Here is a 23,509-nt window from a genome sequence, read left to right as displayed (position 1 = left end):
TCAGGTCGATAGAATCTACTCAAGAGCTGCAAATGCACCCTTTTTGAGAAGATTGATGAACATAACAGGTATGAGTGAGCAGTGGGTCACAGCCCGAATCAAACAAAAAGGGGTTAACAAGTGCATTTATTGGAGGAATTTGAAAGATGTGGTCCTAGTGCATCCAGATGTAAAAAAGAGGGTAGATGTCTTCGCTTTGTGCCTATACGGCTTAGTTATCTTTCCCAGAGCTTTGGGGCATATTGATGAGGCAGTCACTGATCTATTCAACTGTCTCGACAAGGGAGTTACTCCGGTTCTAGCAATTCTAGCGGAAACATTCAGATCATTGAATGCCTGTCGACGAGCGGGTGAAGGCAGATTCGTCGGATGTGTTCAGTTATTACTTGCGTGGTTTCACAGTCATTTTTGGAAAGTGGATAAGGTGTCATATCGGGTCTTCTCTGAAAACTATTCGCCACTAAAGGAGATAGTAGGTACAATGAGAAGAGATGACATTTCGATGGAAAAATGGATGGCAATTCTTCAGAGCCTTCAAGAAGAGGACATTGAATGGAGAGCTCCGTGGTTACTTCCAGACGAAATTTTGTATTGGTGTGGCGATTTTGATTGGGTCCCTCTACTCGGAATCTGGGGAGCTATTGGATATGCCCCGTTATTAGTGCTCAGACAATACAGGTCAAGACAGTTTATACCCGCAACCCAGGGATTAGCCGGGTATGAATTCGCATACGGGAGTGATGGTTACAAAAAGAGGACTCGAGAGATATCCAATGCGTGGAACCAAACTCGACGAATAAAGAGATTGGCTGTAGGACCAATGACGACTCCTGAGTACGACGAATGGAGGACAAGAAGAATCAATGACAATATTCCCAAATCGAGTCATGAAGGCAGTCGGTCATTAGAAGAGCATTTAAGGGTCGTCCCTTCTGAACTGGAAATTTTAAAACAGAACTTTGAAAGAAGAAATGCAGAGTTGGAAAAACAGATAGAGCAAATGGAGGAAGAAAAGATGAACTTAAGATTGGACGCAGATGTTCAGAAGCTCGAGGCCGAACGACTAAGAAAAGGGAAAGTTAGGGCTGAAGAAGATCTTGATAGTTTAAAAACAGATTATAAGAAGTTGCGATTATCAATAAGGACTGCCGGGTTGGGAAAGACTTCTGATCAGTGGCGCAAGGAGATTCAAGAAGAAAAGAATAGGGCAGATGAATGGGAAAGGAGGTTCCAAGAAATTCAAGCACAAAATGAGACTTTAAAGAGGAGCTTGTCGGAGAATCAGAAAGAGAAAGGGGAGCTGGAGAACAGAGTGACTGAATTAGAAGGATCTCTTCATCAGCATCGAAATCGGAATTCTGTGATGGAATTAAGGGCAAGCTTAAATAGAATTGAAGAAATGAAAGAAAGAATTGAAGAGTTAGAAGCAGCATTGCGAAATTGTGAGATTCGGATTGAGTACTTGGAATCTAATGAAGATCGTCAAGTCGAGCAGTTGCACTACTTTCAGAACCAAGTAAGAGATAGGGATCACATTATGGGAGAAGCCGTGCTTCAAATCCGAGAGGTGGCTGACCATTTGCAAACGTTAGCAGTACAAGCTGATGTGTTGAGCGTGAAATATGAATTAGAGTCAAGTCGAGGACAAGAGTTAGCCTCGTTACTTAAGAAAATTAGAGTTTTAAGTATTAGGGCTAAGTCGTATCTGTAATCCACTTTATGTAAAGAAGTTTATTTTCTAGTAAAGTTTTTAGAATGAAATTGAATTAGAATCAACGCCTTTTTTTTGCATTCATTTCATGCATTGCATCACATTATATGCATTAACAACCATTAAAGGACCCTAATTGAATAAAATTATTTCAGCTAACCTGGAAAATCGACACTGTTACGGCACTCGGGCTAAGTCAAAAATTATGGAACAAAGGTTGGAAAAACTAGAACGGCTTCAAAAGGAAATGCAAGACCAGTGGCAGGTGCAAATGAAAGAACATGTGGAAAAGATCCAAAAAGACATGGTACAAAGGATGAAAGAGTCTCAGGATGACCTAATGACTAAATTGACGCAATTAATAACTAAGGGAGCGGATAAAGGGAAAGGTCCTGTGATTTGCGATGAAGAAGAAAACAATGATGAACCACTTTTTCCTCCAGGATTCACACCTCCGCATGTGCAAGTTCAGACTGAACCACATCCACGAAGACCTTCTGTTTCGATTAGGCCTCAGCATCTTCAAGGTGATGTTTCAATATCGAAGAACCTTCAGGTCGGATCTGGTTCTAGTCCTAGCGATAATCTGGTTAATTTTGTTGTCCCTGATTTCGATGAAGTAGCTGAAAAAGACAAGGTAAAAGAAGAGTTACCAAAGCAGTTTGAGGAGAAATGGAAATGGATTGAAGAGAAGTTTAGGGAAATAGAAAGTATTGACAGCTATCGTGGAATAGATGCGAAAGATTTGAGCTTAGTTCCGGATCTGGTGCTTCCTTACAAATTTAAGATGCCGAAATTTGAGAAATATAATGGGACCAGTTGCCCAGAAGCCCATATCACTATGTTCTGCAGGAGAATGACGGGGTATATTAATAATGATCAATTATTAATACACTACTTCCAGGATAGTCTTACAGGTGCGGTGTTAAAATGGTACAATCAGCTAAGCCGGACCAAAATTGCTACTTGGAGAGATTTAGCACAGGCATTCATGAGACAATATAATCATGTCTCAGAAATGATGCCTGACAGGATAACTCTGCAGAATTTGGAGAAGAAATCGAACGAGAGCTTGGACAATACGCACGAGAGGTGGAGAGAAGTGGAGTGCAGGTGCAACCACCTCTTTTGGAAAAAGAAATGACGACGCTTTTTATTAATACATTGAAAGCCCCATTCATCACTCACATGTTGGGAAGCGCTTCAAAGAATTTCTCGGATATAATTATGAACGACAAAATGATCGAGCATGCTATTAAAAGTGGAAGAATAGACGGAGGGGAGAACAATAAAAGGACGACCCAGGAAAAGAAAATGAAGTGAATAATGTGAATGCCTACAGTAAATCAATTACTGTGAGTCAACCGAGGAAAGCGGTCATTAATCAACAGGGCTCATCGAAACAAGAGTCGGGAATGAGGCAAAATACTGAGAAGCTCAGTTCACTCCCATTCCAATGACATATAAGGAGCTGTACCAGAATTTATTTAATGCGCATGTTGTCGCTCCCCGTGATTTAAGTCCTCTACAACCCCCATATCCAAAATGGTATGACACAAACGCTCAGTGTGACTATCATGCCAGAATTTCAGGGCACTCGATAGAAAATTGTACTGCTTTCAAGAAGGTAGTGGAAGAACTTATCAAATTGGGCGTTGTCAAATTTGGTGACTCACTCAACACGGAAAGTCCGTTGCCCAATCATGATGAAGGGGTGAACGCGATAATTGAGAATGGAGGAAGGAGAGTCAAAACTAATGTAGCAGAGATAAGGACCCCCCTTGAATGGGTTTGGAAACAAATGGTCAAAGGAGGACGCATCAAGCAAGATTCAATAGAAAGGCCTGAAGGAGCAAGTAAGTTTTGTGAGTTCCACGCAGAAGAAGGCCACGACATCGAAAGATGTACCGAATTCAGAACCATGGTGCAAAACTTAATGGATAACAAAGAGTTGGAATTTTATGAAGAGATTAATGGACTAGAAGAAGGAGAAGTTTATGCTGCAGAAGAAGGATCTACGGGGAAAGCCCAAAAGGCTAATCACCCAGTAGTAATTATTTCAAAACCAATGAGCAGAGAATCTGGAATTCAAATAGCACCAAAGGTCATAATCCAAAAACCTGTATCCTTTCCTTACGAGGATAGCAAAAAGGTTCCTTGGAATTACGACTGCAATGTGACAATTCCAGGGAAAGAGTGCTTGGTAAACACTTCAGGAGAAGACGAATGATTCTATACACGAAGTGGAAATTGCTATGATCCGGCAAACACAAGAGCGGAATCCAGAAAAGGAAAAGCCTTAGCGGTTGAGTTGGGAAAAGCAAAAACAGACAAAATTGAACCGCGTGTCAATCAGCCGGTAACTGAAAATGAGGCTAGAGAATTTCTAAAATTCTTGAAACATAGCGAGTACAGCGTGGTAGAATAATTGCATAAACAACCGGCTCGTATCTCGGTGTTTGAGTTGCTTATAAGTTCGGAGATACATCGTAATGCGTTGATTAAGGTGCTAAATGAAACTTATGTCGCTCACGATATCTCAGTGAATAAGTTGGACCGCTTGGTTAACAATATCAGTGCCGACAATTTCATTTTCTTTAATGATGATGAAATACCACCGGGGGGAAGAGGAGCTACCAAAGCATTACATATCACTGCTCGTTGTGGGGAGTATACGTTAGCAGGAGTACTAATTGATAATGGGTCAGCCTTGAATGTTTTACCCCTATCCACCTTAAATAGGTTACCGGTGGATAGCTCTCACATGAAATCATGCCAGAATATAGTGAGAGCATTTGATGGTACTGAAAGGAAGGTGATGGGAAGAATAGAAATACCCCTCTTGATTGGCCCAAATACATACGAGATGGATTTCTTAGTGATGGATATCAAGCCTTCGTATAACTGCTTGTTGGGAAGACCCTGGATTCATTCAGCAGGAGTGGTGCCTTCATCATTACACCAGAAGTTGAAATTGGTAACAGAAGGCCGGTTAATTACGATTGACGCTGAGGAAGACATCATTGCATCGATAACCAGTGACGCGCCATATTTGGGAACAGATGATGAGGCGGTTGAATGTTCCTTTCGATCTTTAGAGTTCGTAAATGCGACCTTTGTCATTGAGGGAAAGAAAATCCCGATGCCCAGCATATCTAGAGCCACGGGGATGGGACTACAAATGACAGTTGGGAAAGGAGCTATGCTCAGAAGAGGACTGGGAAGATGCCTTCAAGGAAGGATAGAGGCACCAGTGCTGAAGGACAAGCAAGACCGTTTTGGTTTAGGACTTAAACCAAACGCTAAGCAAAGAAGAAAAGAGTTGGAGAAAAGACAAAAGAGGAAGAAGGCGCGTGTAAACGGAAAAGAAGTTGATTGGGAACCGATGGCTTTCCCCCACATATCCAAGACCTTTGTATCGGGAGGAACCATGTATTCTGGACTGATGACTCCAAGAAGGGAGATCACAGAGGAAATGCTAGGAAACTTGAACATCAATGCCATATCTGAAGAAAAATCTGAAGAAGGAAGTACATCAGGCATCTATCCCTTTGAACCTGGGAGTGTTTTAAACAATTGGACTGCAGAAGAAATGCCTGAAGTTTTTAGAGCTTTTTCAGAGTAATATTCAAAACATACTAATTGTTCTAAGCCTAGAGAAAATGAAACTTTTTGTGAAGTGAAAAGGGCTTATATTTGAACATTGTGATTTCAATTAAATATATTTTCGCATTTTGAGTATATATTCTCTTAAAATTCTTTTCATTCTTTCGCATGAATAGTCATCTTGGATGCTTTTATTCCAAATCATTCTTTCATTTCATTCATGACCAAATAAGAATCCTTAAATTCATACATTCCCTGTACATTTTTCGATACTTATAACAGGTCCCAAGACATCAATGACATGAGTAACCCTACTATGGACTTAGAAAATCCTTTCGAACGAGATATGTATTTAGAGGAATCTCAAGATTTTGAAGATAACATAGATTGCAACCTATCTCCGGACTTGTTGAGGATGGTAGAGCAGGAAGAAAAACAAATCCTACCTCACAAGGAGACAGTAGAGACGGTGGCCCTGGAAGAGGGAAAAGTGGTGAAGATTGGCACATGCATAGCTGAAGAAGTAAAACAAGACCTCATTAAGTTGCTTCGAGAATTCAAAGATGTCTTCGCATGGTCATATCAAGATATGCCGGGGCTAAGTGCTGACATTGTAGTTCACCGACTTCCTATAAAGGAAGATTGCAAACCAGTTCAGCAAAAACTCCGAAGAATGAGGCCAGATGTTGTATTAAAAATAAAAGAGGAGGTGCAAAAGCAATTCGACGCTGGATTCCCGCAAGTGGTCAAATACTCCGAGTGGGTGGCCAATATCGTTCCTGTCCCTAAGAAAGATGGAAAGGTACGAATGTGTGTGGATTATAGAGATTTAAATAAGGCTAGCCCAAAAGATAACTTTCCCTTGCCGCACATCGACACCTTGATAGACAACACAGCGGGGCATTTATTGTTTTCTTTCATAGATGGTTTCTCTGGATATAACCAAATTAAGATGCATCCTGAGGATATGAAGAAAACTACATTCATAACCCTATGGGGAACCTTTTGCTATAAAGTGATGCCATTTGGGTTGAAAAATGCAGGGGCAACGTATCAGAGGTCCATGGTAACACTATTTCACGATATGATGCATAAGGAATTAGAAATCTATGTTGATGACATGATTGCAAAATCTAAAACGGAAGAGGAACATGTGCAGGTCCTTAAGAAATTATTTATGCGGTTGAGAAAATTTCAGCTAAAATTAAATCTAGCAAAATGCACATTTGGGGTCAGATCAGGAAAATTGCTTGGGTTCGTGGTCAATGAGAGAGGAATCGAGATTGATCCTGACAAAGTAAGAGCAATACAAGAATTACCTCTGCCGCGTACTGAAAAAGAGGTTCGAGGTTTTCTAGGAAGAATGAACTACATCGCTCGGTTTATTTCACAATTAACCGAGAAATGTGACCCCATATTCCGTCTCCTTAAGAAACATAATCCAGGTGTATGGGATGAGAAGTGCCAAAAAACTTTTGAAAAAGTGAAACATTACTTGTCCAACGCCCCAGTGCTGATGCCACCTTGCCCAGACAAACCGCTCATACTGTATTTGGCAGTATTTGAAAATTCCATGGGATGCATGTTTGGTCAACATGATGAGACAGGACGAAAAGAAAGAGCAATCTACTATCTCAGTAAGAAGTTCACCGAATGTGAAACAAGATATTCGCCAATCGAGAAGTTATGTTGTGCCCTGATCTGGACAACTCGGAGACTGAGACAGTACATGTTGTACCATACAACCTGGCTAATTTCTAAATTGGACCCCCTGAAATACTTGATGGAATCAACCGCTTTGAGTGGAAGAATGGCCCGATGGCAAATTCTCCTATCTGAGTTTGACATAGTCTATGTGAACCAGAAGGCTGTAAAAGAGAGTGCAATAGCGGACTTTCTGGCAAGTAGAGCGCTGGAGGATTATGAACCCTTGAACTTTGATTTCCCAAATGAAGATTTGATGTATGTTGCAACTATAGAAAAAGATTTCCAAGAAGGTGGTCCTTGGAAGCTAAATTTTGATGGAGCTTCAAATGCTATAGGTAACGGAATCGGGGCAGTACTCGTGTCCCCTAGTGGAGATCATTACCCTTTCACTAGCAAATTGGATTTTGATTGTACAAATAACATGGTTGAGTATGAAGCTTGCATTATGGGCATCCGAACAGCCATAGAGCGGAAAATTAAGGTGCTAGAGATATACGGGGATTCTGCATTAGTAGTTTACCAGCTCAAAGGGGAATGGGAAGCAAGGGACCCCAAGTTAGTCCGCTATCGAAAATTGGTTATGGAATTGATTGAGGAATTTGATAGTGTCACCTTTAGTTATCTCCCGCGAGATGAGAACCAGATGGCAGATGCTTTGGCTACCCTAGCTTCTATGTTCAGAGCGAACAGGCTAGAGGATATGAAGCCTATCCAGATCAGCGTTTATGAGGCTCCAGCCCATTGTTACAACATTGACAATGAAGGAGAAAAGGATGATCATCCCTGGTACCATGACATATTGCGATATGTGAAGAGTCGTGAGTACCCTGACCATGCGATTGAAAATGATAAGAAGACACTAAGGAGATTAGCCATTGATTATGTCCTAGATGGGGATATCTTGTATAAAAGAGGAAAAGATCAAGTATTGTTGAGATGTGTGGACGCTGTCGAAGCTAAGGAAATTTTGGAAGAAGTGCATGAAGGTATCTGTGGAACGCATGCAAATGGCTTCACGATGGCCAGACAAATTATGAGGTTTGGGTACCATTGGTCCACCATGGAAGGGGATTGCATTAATTATGCCAAAAAGTGCCATAAATGTCAAATTTATGGTGACAAAATGCACGCACCACCGTCACCTCTTCATGTTATGGTTTCTCCATGGCCTTTCTCCATGTGGGGAATGGATGTTATCGAGCCAATATCTCCGAAGGCTTCTAATGGGCATCGTTTTATCTTTGTGGTTATTGATTACTTCACTAAATAGGTGGAGGCCGCTTCGTATGCAAATGTCACGAAGTCAGCAGTTAGCAAATTTCTGAAAAAAGAGATCATATGTCGATACGGGATGCCTGAAAGGATCATATCCGATAATGCACTGAACTTGAACAACAACTCAATAGCAGAAGTTTGTAGTCAGTTCAAGATCAGACACCACAACTCGTCACCGTACCGTCTAAAAATGAATGGTGCCGTGGAAGCGACTAACAAAATATCAAGAAAATTGTAGGAAAATGATGAAACCTACAAAAGGCGGCACGAAACTACCTTTTGCCCTTACGGCATATCGTACCTCTGTTAGGACCTCTACGGGCAACGCCATTTTCTTTAGTCTATGGGATGGAGGCGGTTTACCCATAGAAGTTGAAATTCCTTCTCTCCAGTATTAGCTGAACTAAAGTTGGATGAGGCTGAATGGATTCAATCTCGATATGACCAACTAAACTTGGTAGAAGAAAAGAGGTTAAAAGCTATTAGTCATGGTCAGATGTATCAGAAACAAATGATGCGAGCCTATAACAAAAAAGTTCGTCCCAGAGAATTTTACGAGGGGGACTTGGTGTTGAAAAAGATTCTTCCTCTACAAAAGGATTTTAGAGGAAAATGGATGCCAAATTGGGAAGGTCCATATGTGGTAAAAAAGGCCTTTTCAGGAGGAGCTTTAATCTTAAGCGAAATAGATGGTAAAAGCCTGCCAAATCCTGTGAATTCAGACTCAGTCAAGAAATATTTCACTTAAAAAAAAGGAGAGGCCAAGGTGAAAACCCGTAAAAAGGCGCCTTGAGACCAAAGGGGATTTGAGTTGAAAACCTGAAAAAGGCGGCTCAAATTTTGATGAGGCATGAGGTGAACGGAACAACTCAAATTTTGATCAAAAATCTGGGGCATATGGTGGTCTCGCTATACTTGAATCACAAGAAAGGATAGGCGACATCTTGGGGTATCGACAAAATACTGTAGATTCCCTAAACACATATTAAATGGTCTAAAAAAAAACTTATGTAGGGAAGCTCGTGCTGCGATATCTGGGGCACCTGTTGTCATCTTATATTTTGAATCTTGGCAAAATTTGTTGTCTTGATTGATGTATTCATTTCAAGCTTTGTTCCCCAATAAAATTTCATTTTGTTTATTTTTCATCTTATCTTAGGAAAATTTGTTAACTCATTCATTTCGAGATTTGCTCTCAATAGCATTTTGTTTGTCCATTGTGATAATCTTCTTTCAAAAACATTTGAAATAACGATTAATGGACTGAATGTTCAAGCAAAATGAGCTTTCCATATTACTCTAGAAATTTCTAAATAATGAAGGAACCTGAAACAGGACCGTTGTTTAGAACACACCAAATTTGAAATGTCTAAAAGGAAAAAGTCTAAATCAGGACTATCCTTTTAAACTTGGTTGTCCAAACGTGGATAAAACAAAATGACAAAGGTCGTGTTAGGTGACAAGGCTTCAATGAACTAGCAAGCAATAATCACCAAGTGATAAGAAAGAGGTTACCACGGAGAAGAGAGCCTTCATTTGCGCATAAGTCTTTGGTATGACACCCTGAGAATGGTGTAAGAAACCAGAACGGTTCAGATCCAATATCTCCAAATTATGATAAAAGAGGACGGAGGAAAAGCCATATCTTTCTACCTTTGGGTTACGGTGGGAGTTTGATGGTACAAATTTCATGTCCCAGTGGATTGAACTTTGACGTTCACAATGGGGGACAACTTGGCTAAGTGTTCCTTTAGAAAAGTTAGTCAAGCAAGAAGGTGTTGTAACACATCAGTCACAAAACCTTGATAAACTTCGAGTAATGATAACCTAAGCGAGATCATTCACGAAAAATAAAATTCTGCATTCATGCAAACACCGTTCACACATGTCTAGATAGGAGCATTTGTTTCATTTTGATCATGTCATCCTAATCATTAGGCATAATTAGGTTCATTATACAGGTCTTATCTCCACGAGATTACGAAGAGCATGAAGAAGAATTTGAGATCTTATTTCCACGAGATTACAATGGAGCAGATTGAAGATAGTAATCCTATCTCCCGAGATTACGATGAAGCGGATTAAAACTAAGGATCTTATCTCTCTGAGTTACGAGAGTAGATCGCACAGTCTTATTTCCACGAGATTACAGTGGAACAGACCGAAGAATTTCAGATCTTATCTCCCTGAGATTACAGCGGAGTAGATTGAAGCTAGTAATCCTATCTCCCTGAGATTACAGTGGAGCGGATTAAAACTAAAGATCTTATCTCTCTGAAGTTACAGTAGAGTAGATCGCACCAGGTCTTATTTCCCTGAGATTACAATGGAACAGACCAAAGAATTTCAGATCTTATCTCCCTGAGATTACAGCGGAGTAGATTGAAGCTAGTAATCCTATCTCTCTGAAGTTACAGTGGAGTGGATTAAAAAAAAAAGATCTTATCTCTCTGAAGTTACAGTAGAGTAGATCACCTCAGATTGAAGCCGATAATCCTATCTCCCCGAAGTTGCTGCGAAGCTACACGTCAGATCCCTCTGAAGTGCAGTGAAGTAGATTGAAGCAACAAGACAAAGTGGACTGGAATGAGGCTACCTGAAGAAGAAAAGCGTCAAGAGAAGTCGAAACTCGATGAGCCTGGGCAAAATTGGGCTTTCTTAGTCTTTGCTCTGTTATCGTTACACGACAACGAGCAAAGAGGGGCAGCTGTACAAGCCCAATTTTTTTTAACCGAGGCCCATTACCCAATAACCAAACCCAACACTAACCCAATACCCAATACCACCTAGACCTTACCCATCAGCCCAAACCTAGACCCAAAATCTAAACCCACTAAAACTAAACCCCAATGGCCCAAATGGCCCAAAGTGCAAATTAGAAAACAGAACCCTAGCCTACTACCTTCAGCCGCACCACCTGCCCTTTTGACTTCCACGCCGCCGCCGTCATTTCCTCTCTGTTGCCGTCGCCTCTAGCAACCACCAACTCTGCCACCTAACCCATCAGCATCAAATCACTCTGCAAACAAGGGGGAAACACGCAAAGTAGCAAATAATATAGAAAATAGAAATGGATCGGCTATAAAAGCCAAACACCATGTCTGTATATTTTTTACGATCGATTAATAGCAAGAGAAAAAAGTATTAAGATAAAAGGTTGATCCCAGTTTATTTCCTTGCATACTTATTATTCCCTTTATTATTCATTTTATTTTATTTTTATTTTATTTTTTGGTTTGTCTCACTACACTTTTAACAAAGAAGAACAACAAAAAAGGAAAAGAAAGATACCTGTTCGTTTTAAGGATCGGTGTCGGAGCCCGTCTCCGCCATCGTTGGAATCGAACTTGAGAAGGGATCCTTTCTCTTTCTCGGTCGCACGGTTGAGAAGGCCAAGCCTTCGAGGATACCGAAAGAAGAGAAAGCCGTGAGGTCCCTTTTGCGCTACTCCGGCCACTGGCCAAGGTGGAGGCGACGGTGGTTTGAACTTGGGGGCTGAGTGGGAGGAAAATGAGAGAAAAAAGGGAGCTAGGGTTTTGTTTAAGAGTTTTTTAAAAAAAAGGGGGCTGAAAATGGATAAAAAAATGTTTTGGGCTTAAATAATAAAATGAAAACGGCGCCGTTTTACCTTAAGGACATCTGACCCGCGCGGTGACCCGACCCTGGGGGAGGATCCGCGCGTTTTTTTGGTTCTTGGGATATTTGCGCCATAGGTCCTCACTCCTTTGTGGCGTATTCAATACAGTTTTTTTTTATTTTTGCAATTTTGGCATCGAATTTTGTTTCTGTTTCAGTTTGGTCCCTAGACCATGCGCTTTGACTTCGTTGGAACGGCGTCGTTTAATCGATAGGGGTTATTTCCCTATTCGGTCCTCCCTCTTTCGGCGCGTCACAATTTAATCCTTTTTTCGTTTTTTTTTATTTTGATTTCACCCAACACTTTTGTTTATTTTGATTTAGTCCATATTTTAGCAACTTTATTATTATTATTATTATTATTATTATTATTATTATTATTATCACTACTACTATTATATAATTGCTTTATTATATATACCCTTATGTATATATTTAATATTTACGTGCACATATACTTTTTTATTATATATTTTATAAAAGATATACATGTATGTATTTACATTTGCATTTTAAACTTTTATACATACGTACTTACATATATCCTCATTTATTTGCGTGAATGTATATTTGTATATCCTTTATACTACTAAAATATATATTTTGTATATATATTCTTTATATTTTATGATTCCTATATATGTACCTATATATATATACTTTTATATTTTATGATAGTTATATACATATATTTGTATATGCTTACTTATATATATATATATATATATATATATATATATATATTATGATAATTTTAAAATACGTATATACATACATTTTCATATTTCCATAATTTTATGTATATACACACATATATATCATTTATATTTTATAGTTTTATATATTTTCTTTGTTTGTTTTTCATTATTTATTTATTTCATTTCTATTATTATTTTGAATGAATGTTTAACTTTATTCGTTTATATACTTGGTTATTTTAGTATGTTATAGATTTAACTTTTATTTACTTTATATTGTTGCTATTGCTCGTATTATTTTTGGTATTTGTCGTAGTTTTGCCATGCATAACAATATAATTTGCTCTCATATCTTACTACGATTTCGTGTTTTTATTTCACTCGATATAACTAAATTTGTTTTAAAAAAGGGCACTTCGTGTTTAGATTCGAGAAGATCGTACCCTAACTCACTGGGTTTCGATTTTCACAATAAATCTAAATACACGAATCTTCTCAAACTTAAGTTTTTAAATGATCTCGGGAATTAAGAAAAGATTGTGTCCTAACTTACTGGGCATGATCCATTTCCTAAACTCGAGATAATAAAATATCTTTTAAATAAATAAATTTTGGCATTCATTCGCGTATCCGAAATTCGAGGCATTGTGTCCTAACTTACTGGATATGATTTTCTTTCTCGAATAACGTGAAACATGCCCCTTTTCCTAAAAAATTCTAACGTTTTAATATAAGGATCATATTTTTAAATTTCTTTAAAGTTTTCAGCTTTTCGACATTAAGACATTAAGTAATCAACTAAGGTACCAATTTTGGGCGTATCGAGGGTGCTAATCCTTCCTCGTACGTAACCGACTCCCGAACTCGTTTTCTAGATTTCGTGGACCAAACTTGTTGTTTTAATAAAATCAAACCGTTTATTAAAAACAACCATTTTTCGAGGTGATCCAATCACACCTCATAAAAAAGGATTGGTGGCGACTCCCGTTTCATTTTTCAAAACCCAAGTCGACCCCGTTTTTCATCAAAAAATATGGTTTCAACAAAGTTGTTGAAGGATGTAATTGGAAATTAATATGTGCTGTCATTTATGTTGTTTAAGTGCCTTATCTATGCTATATTGTTAATGTGTTCATGCTGTACAAATCTGTACATATTGATTACGTTTCATGCTATTATTGATTAAATACTGTATGTTAATGTTGTTACTTTACTGCCCAATAAATTTAGACAAATCAAAGATAAATTGTAAGTTGAATTTCATGATTTTTGCTATTGTAAATTTCGGACTGATCTAACAAGTTGAAGATGGACTTGTCAAATTGACCTTAGAAATTAAAATACCTTAATTTTATGTTTTATTACTATCGGAATTGGTTCAATGTAATTGTTGTTTTGAATGACATAATATTTTTTTTCTTTATAGTTATCCGGATGCTAAGATATTAACGTTGGTTAGTTTTGGTTAAATTGATATGTTTCTTTCTCAATTGGTAATTTTTGGCTTGCTACATGATTAAATTGAATATGGAATATGAGAGCATAACATGATTGTTTATAATTGATATTGTTGTTCAGGTTAAGTTTGAAACTTTCTCTAAATTTTTATTTTATTTTAATCGCTGAAGAAAGTTCACCTTGTGCCCGTTATTGAGCCAAATTTGTATTGAACCGTGTTATGTTCTGCAATGCCTCGTAACCCCTTTCCAACGACGGATACGGGTTAGGGGTGTTACAATATAGCGTTGTAAAGGTCTCATGGAGAAGAAGACAAAGCTATAATTTTATGATTGAACTCTCCACCTTTACCAATCGAGAATATACCTCAAATTTTCTAGAAAATTATAATTTTTCCAATAATTCCTGAAGTGTCTACGCTCGTTTTTACCCTTGAGTTTCAATGGCCAATGGCCTAATGAACCCAACCAACCATAAATTATGAATGTACAATCTCCATGCCTAGTGTCACAATTCTTAGCATCTCGACACTCTTTATAAGAACTCATTTATAGAGACAAAACAAATGATGCCTTTGATGTTGTAGGAACAATTTGAGTACTTTCAGTTTTTGTTTTACCAAATATATATATATATTATCAGCGAAGAACTTTTGATTCATTCCCCTTTTATCACTCATTTGGTCATGATTTTCGTGAATTGAAGAACTTTTGATTCATTCCCCTTTTATCACTCATTTGGTCTTTTCCGTGAATTGAAGAACTTTTGATTCATTCCCCTTTTATCACTCATTTGGTCATTTCCGTGAATTAAGGGAAAAAAAAGTCATTTTCGAATTTCGCTTTCAGAAAAGAAAAAGGGTCATTTCCAAATTCCTAGGGTATTCAAAGAATTATACGAGTTCCAAAATTTAATGGCATTTCTTTTAATTATATTTATTTTATTTAACACAATGTTTATAATTCATAGTATTTCATCAACTCGTAAATAAGAAGATAATGTACTTCAACGCACTCGAATCCCCATATTCCTGCATTGACAATAATACACATACTAATTCAACTAAAATTCAATCAACAAAACTTATGACATTTTAAAGATTAATCATATTAATATTTGATTTTATTAAATTAACATATACCATGCACCTCTAGTATTATTAATTGTAAGTGTTTAACATGTTAAATTCAATTCAAATTTTAGAACGTACATCTAACTGATAATCTTGTGTTATCACGTACCATGAAATATAATTTTTCCTATCAAATACACATAAAATGGTTTAGTTAAATAATTTTCCTTTGTCCTATTTTTAAATTTCATTAGTTTTTGTTATATTTGAGTTAGTTGAGGTAGTGTCATTTAACTCATCACACTTAACTCAGTCAAATAATTATAATAACTAGAATATTTATCAAACATGTATTTGTCATGGGCCGCGAATTAAAGTTTGAGACTATAGAACATGAAACTGCGCCATAAAGTCAATTGATTAAATTGGACTCATTTAACCCACTTGGACTGGTTTGATTGGAACATCAAAGAAAACTCATCTACTTGAAATTTGGTGGCCAGATGAAACACTCCAATAATTTAGAGTTACCAAGGTAATTGTTTTGTAATCCTAAAGGATAAGATTATGGAGTGTTTAAATATCTTAGGACTCTCATCTTATAAATAGATTTTAATATCAGATGTTGATATAATTTAAAATGTATCGTTGGATTTGAGAGAGCTCAACTATAAATATAAGTGTTCCCCCTCATTTGTAATAATTTTTTTTTTGAGAATTTTTTTTAGAATTTGGCTGGCTTTGATGGATTTGAAGCAAAGTTATCGCCTATGGCCGTACAGTTACTATCATGAGTCAAGGTTCGTAAGGTGTCAAGTTGAGATGGAGAAAGAAGCAAAGGATCGGAATGTCCCACTAGAGACCCGTGAGAGGATCAGGAATGCAGGAAGATCAATTGATATGTTGTCGACTTTGGAAGGTAGGGTTGTCAAACTTGAGGATTCCATGGGTGATATAAAGGAAAGCCTCAAGGTAGTTGAGGGATGCACTGTGGAATAGTAAATTATATATATTTGTATTATATATTATATTATTTTCTATTATTTTAATGGTGTTTAGTTAATTTCTAACACCAACTTCTTAAAAATATAAACAAAAAAGGGTTATTTATCAAATTGGATAATTTCAACCATAAATAAAACAATTAATAGTTGAGGAATGCCTTTGTTTTAAAAGTGAAAACTTTGGTTAAGAATTTTAAGGATCAAATTGATAGAATTTGTAAATGTGAAGGGTTAAATTTATTGAATTATTTTAGAATTAGGATCAAATTGATAAAATATATAAGTATTGAGGACTAATTGTTTTATTATACCAATTAAAAAATGGCTTTCCGTTATCAATTTAATGGCAGGTGACCAAAACAAGAACAAATTCAAGTATTAGTGCCTAAATTGAAAAATTTTAAAGTCGGGTGACCAAAACAGGAACGTAGGCATAGTTGGGCGACTATTTATATAGTTTTCCTAAATAATAGTATGATAGATAACGTTATTTTAGTAATTTCCTTAACTAAGTTGATGTTAAGTTGACTCATTCCACCAATTGAATCACACACTTAAATAATAATATGTGTATATATAGGTGAAACAATTTATGTAATAAAATTAAAATGTTTAAAAATATTAAAATATCACTTTGGTTTAAGTGATAAAAAAGATCATATAAATGTTGATGTAAGTTTAATGCTCAATATTTGCAACTTTTTTATTGTTTTTAAAATAAGAAAAATACAAAAGTACTCTAGTAATCATATAATTTATTTAAAATATATAAAGAATTATTTTAGTAATTTTTAAAATAAGTTAATTTTAACAGACTTGCGATACTAATTCAATCACACTTGCACAATAGAATAGATATAAATATAATACAAACCTAGTTAAAAAATATAGAAATATATATATATGTAATACTTAAAAAATTAACATTAATCTCATTATATATTCATATTTATATTTTTTTATATAATATAAACTACTCATAATTTTTTATTAACTCTTAAATAAAAAAATAATACGTTTAAATGCACTAAATGTCTTCCACTACAACATCAAACCTTCAAAATTGAATAACAATATTATTTTCCGCAGCCTGTATTGACTACCTGATGAAGTTTCTGGATATAATAATTACACACTAACAGTGAAACCGCCTCCTTTGTCGTTACTCTCAGCCAGCTCGGCCGTTCCTCTCAATGAGAAAAATCGCCATAAGAAGCAGGAGACGCTTGTTTTTTTTTTCTTTGGTTCTAACAGTAGATATTGCTTTTTTTTCTTTAATATATACTCGTCAACAACCCACCATGGATAATGTGATGGGTTAATCAATAATCACCATCAGTCTATTTAGTTTAACTGTTTGACATGAACTGATTTTTGTTTTCATACTAAAAAGATCTCGTGTTTCATATGCTCCTCCAAATATATTGTATTTGTGGTCGAAGAAAGTAATTTAACATTGAATATATATATATATATATGTAAATCCACAGTTCCACACTAAGATCCCATTATAAATACAGTATATATATTTCTCGTTTGCCCCATAACATTTTTATCTTAGTTACATTAACTACGGCAACTTCTTTTCGTAAATTAGAACCAGCAATGCAGGGTGGACCAGAAACCTGCATGGCTGAAAACCTTAATCCAATGCCAGGGAGTAACACAGGTAGCCGAAGTAACATCTTCATGGAGGATGGAGTGTTCTTGACTTGGGACGATTTGTGGGTCACGGTTGCTGGTGGAAGACCGATCCTTCAGGGCCTGGCTGGCTACGCCCACCCTGGTGAGCTGTTGGCCGTAATGGGTCCTTCGGGTTGTGGCAAGTCCACACTTCTTGATACCTTAGCAGGAAGACAGGGTCCCAAAACAAGGCAAGAAGGAGATATTCTTATCAACGGACGTAAACAAGCCTTGGCTTATGGAACATCTGTAAGGAATTTCATTAAAAAGTTATCACTTTTTTCATGCAAATAAAATTAATAACTGCCGTGCAGGCATATGTCACCCAAGACGATGCACTGATTACAACACTGACTGTAAGAGAAGCTGTTTACTACTCTGCTCAGCTTCAGTTACCAGATACAATGACCAAATCTGAGAAGAAGGAGAGAGCCGAAATGACGATCAGAGAAATGGGTTTGCAAGACGCCATGGATACTCGGATTGGTGGGTGGGGTGCTAAGGGATTAAGCGGTGGCCAAAAGAGGAGAGTTAGCATTTGCATTGAAATATTGACACGCCCTAAGCTTTTGTTCTTGGATGAACCCACTAGTGGGCTTGACAGTGCTGCTTCATATTATGTGATGAGCAGAATCGCAAGCCTGAATCAGAAAGATAACATTGGAAGAACAATCATTGCATCCATCCATCAGCCTAGCGCTGAAGTATTTCAACTATTCACCAATCTCTACCTTTTATCTGCAGGCAAAACTGTGTACTTTGGTCCTGTTTCTGCAGCAAACGAAGTATGATCTTTTTCACTAGCATAATATAATATAATATACATGGAAAAACATCTAATCCCTCCTATTTTTCTAAATAATATGTAGTTTTTTGCTTTAAATGGATTCCCTTGCCCGAGTTTCCAGAACCCATCTGATCACTTCCTCAAAACCATTAACAAGGATTTTGGCAAGGTATATATTCTCCCTCTTCAGAAACTAGTTTACAAATATTTCCCAACGTAAATAAAGTATCCAGTCTGACGTTTTTGCAATTTTAAACAGGATATTGAGCTAGGGTTTGCTAATGGAATCCCCACAGAGGAAGTTATTGATATCCTAGTAAAGTCATATAAGTCTTCAGATATATACCAAATGGTTCAGAAAGAGATTGCTCAGATTTGTAAACAGGTTAGTTGATAGCAGCTCATTATTTTTTTCCCTCTCCGAGTAGATCTAAAATGGATAATTTAAAGGGTTGAACATATATATTGGATACGTGATTATGGTGCCTGTCAGGGTGGTGGAGCATTGCAGAAAAGTAAAAGGCGGTCTGGGTTCTTCACCCAATGCCATGTCCTTACCAGCAGATCTTTCATTAACATGTCTCGTGACCTTGGCTACTATTGGTTGCGTCTAGGTATCTACATTTCACTTTCTATTGTACTTGGCTCTGTGTTTAGCCACGTCGGGATGGACAATGGATCAATCCAGGTTCGTAAATGAATACATAATATTGATTGATCGATTTCAACACTGCAAGTGATCATATAAGGGTTTTTTTTTTTTTTCAGGCTAGAGGTTCACTGTTGATGTTTGTGGCATCATTTCTAACCTTCATGGCCATTGGTGGATTCCCTTCTTTTGTAGAGGAAATGAAGGTATTCGAACGTGAAAGACTAAATGGGCACTACGGTGTCACTCCCTTTGTCATCGGAAATACGTTATCTTCTCTGCCATTCTTGGCAATGGTAGCACTCATTCCAGGCTCAATTACATATTTCCTTCCAGGACTTCACCATGGATATCAACATTTCTTGTTCTTCGTCATCATATTATTCGCTTGCATGATGTTGGTAGAGAGCTTAATGATGATTGTAGCTAGTGTGGTACCCAATTTCCTGATGGGAATCATAGTGGGTGCTGGAATTCAAGGGCTAATGATCTTGGTTGGCGGTTTCTTCCGATTACCCTCTGATCTTCCCAAGCCAGTGTTTAAATTTCCCTTGTACTACATCGCTTTCCACAAGTATGCATATCAGGGACTGTTTAAGAACGAGTTTGTAGGCTTGACTTTTCCCAATGTTCAAGCTGGAAATGGAAGCTCAGCAGCCGTTACTGGTGAAGAAATTTTGAAGCAAACTTGGCGTATTGAAATGGCATACTCTAAATGGGTTGACCTTGCTATCTTGTTTGCAATGATTGTGCTTTATCGGGTATTGTTCTTGATCATCATCAAGACAACCGAGAAGGAAAAAGCGGTGATCGGAAAATTCATGTCGGCAACTTGTAAGGACAAAGCCCAGGTCAGTAGGGGTGAGCGTCGATAAATATTAAAAGTAACATGTTTTAATCTTAATTTTAATGTATTTTTTTTTGTGATTATTCGATCTTAACCATAAATTTTATACTTTCAATCATTTAAATTTATGTTTTTATACTTAAGAGAACATTTAGGAGCAAAATGAGCTAAAATCGAAAAATTGGAGTAAGGTACAAGAGTCACACGGGCTGACCCTTTCCACATGGCCTGCCACACAGCCATGTGGCAGGCCGTGTCAATTGCACGAATTTAGCGAAAAAAACGCGATTTTTAAGTTTTTTAAGCATTTTAAGATATATATATATATGACAAAAATATAAGAAGATAGAAGAAAGTCATCATAGGATATTTAAGAAAACAACTCAAAAAACACCATTAAAGCAGATTTCTATAAAGACTAAAACATTCAATTGATTTCTAAGGAGATTGTAATGAGTTTTTTTTTCTTCCGGATATATTGTCTCTAATTTTCTAAATACCTAAGGGAGATGAACCCAGTGGTGAATTTTGTCTTTTAATTTTTATTTTACGCAATAAAAAACTTAGATCTTGTTCTCAATTATGCGTGTTTAATTCTTGGTTTAATATTTTTAGATTATTGATTCATTTTTTATGTGCTTAAATCGGTGGAGGAATAGACCATGTTTAATAGTAAATTTAGCGTAATTGAGTGAAGTTGCATGCAATTCTAAAAATAGGACAATATAAATCTACCGGATTAGAGTCAAACCTAATAGGGAAATCCATAAATTGAGTTAAGGCGATAATAGGGGTTTTAATTTTTTAAAAAATTTAATTAATCAACCTAAAGTCAGTTGCTCTTGAAAGATATATTAGCATAATTTAGAAATTTCTATGGATCAAGATATTAAGTAAATAAATTGCATAATTTAGATTGATAGTGACAAATGAAGTCTAGGTGAACTCTTTCCTTAATATTGTTTTGATTATTGGTTGTTAATCGGTTATTTTTCTGATTTGTTCGTTGTCGCGTTCGTAATTAATTAGTTTAGTTACTTTTTTCTTTAATTAATCACTCTAATTTATCAATTAAATAATAAAAAGAATGTAATTACTAGTACTTTTAGCTTTTTTCTGGGAACGATACATTTGGTCACCATAGTTATACTATTAATTGATATGTACACTTGCCTTAGTCGAATTTTTAGTTGGTTTCGTGGGCATCAAGCATTCAATTGAATCAAGTGAATAATTTCGAGTTAATCGATTTGACGAGTCCTATTTTATCATCCTAACTCAATTTGAAAATTTTTAAATCGAGTTGAATGAAGTAAAATTCGAATCAAGTCGAATTGAGTGAAATTATTCGAGTTAAATTAAAAAAATTAAATATGCAAATCAAAATCTTATTACAATATAACTAATTTCATGTTATAGCACATATATTTGAAAAATATTTGAAATTTTTTCAAAGGAAAATAATAAAAAATAATTTAGTATGATAAACTTGAATCATTAATTAACTTATTTTGTCCCAAAATTATTATTCTAGAAATTTTTAATTTTTCAAATTCTTTTATATATTTTAGAGTTTTTTGAAATTTTATAATTTATTTAAAAATAAAAATTTTGAATTTTTATAAATATTTTAGATTTTAAAATTATTTTGATTTTGAAATTTTTTGAAATTTTTGTTAAGAGAGCTCAATTTGCTCATTTTCAAACTTGACAAGGACTAAAAGGTTTTTAAACCAATTTGTTATTTGAATTGTAAAATTCAACTCAATTTGAACTTGAAACTGGAATTACTTATATTAGCTCAAATAATTCGAACAAATCGATTTGATTAACTCGAAAATCGAAAAAAATTAATTTTTTAATCGAATCAAGTTTTGCTCACCGCTACAGGTCACGATGAATTCATCAGCCACGCCTATGTGTGTGGATAAGAGACAATGCAAGTAGTTCGTGTGTATCAATATTAATCATGTAAGCTATATTGTAAAGTAGAAATGCTTGCTCAAGGGCTTGTAAATGGCCTCGGCTACGAAAAGGGATCAATGTAATTATGTTATAAAATATGTTAATGATCATAGCTTTGTATGATTTTAGGTTTCAAATTCATAGCATATTGTTTGAATCGTAGATCAACGGTGATTGAAGGCTAACTAGTAGCGCTAATTTAACAATATTTTTCAAAAGTATTTTTGGAGGCTAGTTTAGCGCTAATTTAGCTAAAATCTTTAAGCAGTTCCCTATATAAGTAAAGTCAAGAGGTAAACTTTTTTTTAAAGAAAAATTAAAAATATTAAATTAGTCATTTATATAAAATATGATATATACCAAAAGCTTACACGACTCGAGAAAAAAAACCTTACACGACTAGGCACATGTAGAGGTGATCATGGGTTGGGTTACCCGGCCCGGCCCGATGGTTCGCCCGAAAAATGGAAGGATTTGGGTAAAAATATAGGCCTGAAATATGAGTTTGGGTAAAAAATTGAGGCCCGTTTAAAAAATGGGCCGGGCCTAAGATAAGACTTTTTTTGCCCGGGCCCCCAGCTCAAATTATATATTAAACATGTATATATTTATATTTTTAATCAAATATATTTTTTATTAAATATATATTTTTTATACTTTTAATCCGAATTATATATTAAATATATATCTTTTTTATTTTTAATCAAATATGGGTCGGGTCGGGCTCGGATAAATTTTTAGACTCATATTTTAGACTGGCCCGGCCCAGAACCAGAAAACGGGCCTAAAATTTTGTCTAGGCCCGACCTGAACCCGGCTCGGCCCATTATCACCTCTAGGCACATGTAAGCACTACACCAGAACAGGTTTTTAGCGGCGTTTTTTTAGGCCTTTAGCGGTGCTTTTTAACGCCACTAAAGCAATTTGCGGCACTTGAAGAAGCGCCACAAAAAAATGCCGCTAATGACAACGTCGCTAACTTTTTGCGGCGCTTACAGAAAAAACGCCGCTAAAGATTATGTTCTTTAGCGGCGCTAAGATAATAAACGCCGCTAAAGATCATGTTCTTTAGCGGCGCTTATGAAAAAACGTCGCTAAAGATCATGTTCTTTAGCGGCGCTTTGGAAGAAAACGCCGCTAAAAGTAATGTTCTATAGCGGCGCTTGTTCAAAAACGCCGCGAATAATAGTGTTATTTAGAGGCGCTTATTTCACAAACGCCACTATTTGATATGACTTTTAGCGGCGCTTTTTTAAAAAAGCCACTAATTTTAGGATTTTTTTAAAATAAAATTTTCGCTTTTTTCAAACCTCCGCAACAACAAATCAAAAGCAACCAGATCTAAACTAACCAAAAACAATAAATTTATATAATATAATGACTAAAATAATATTAATTGATATAAATAAAG

General features: G+C 36.2%; 2 protein-coding genes across 2 annotated transcripts; both read left to right on the top strand.

Annotated features, from left to right (window-relative positions):
- Positions 1–3,167: 3,167 nt before the first annotated feature.
- On the top strand, positions 3,168–16,162 carry LOC128039995 (uncharacterized). Its single transcript, XM_052628956.1, has 6 exons — positions 3,168–3,914; positions 4,218–5,276; positions 5,772–6,243; positions 6,361–6,666; positions 6,763–8,062; positions 15,892–16,162. Exons 1-6 carry the CDS (start codon positions 3,168–3,170, stop codon positions 16,160–16,162), a joined length of 4,155 nt encoding a protein of 1,384 aa, XP_052484916.1.
- Positions 16,163–17,719: 1,557 nt separating this feature from the next.
- On the top strand, positions 17,720–20,216 carry LOC105796012 (ABC transporter G family member 1). The gene is made up of 6 exons (XM_012625660.2): positions 17,720–18,099; positions 18,165–18,635; positions 18,720–18,806; positions 18,897–19,022; positions 19,131–19,325; positions 19,406–20,216. The coding sequence occupies exons 1-6, from the start codon at positions 17,773–17,775 to the stop codon at positions 20,159–20,161; spliced, it is 1,962 nt and encodes a 653-aa protein (XP_012481114.1). The 5' UTR covers positions 17,720–17,772; the 3' UTR covers positions 20,162–20,216.
- Positions 20,217–23,509: the final 3,293 nt, after the last annotated feature.

Source organism: Gossypium raimondii, chromosome 3 (assembly GCF_025698545.1).
Source record: "Gossypium raimondii isolate GPD5lz chromosome 3, ASM2569854v1, whole genome shotgun sequence".
In the NCBI taxonomy this organism is placed as follows: Eukaryota; Viridiplantae; Streptophyta; class Magnoliopsida; order Malvales; family Malvaceae; genus Gossypium; species Gossypium raimondii.
The sequence above is the reverse complement of the archived record's forward strand: the minus strand, read 5'-3'. Positions and strand labels throughout refer to the sequence as shown.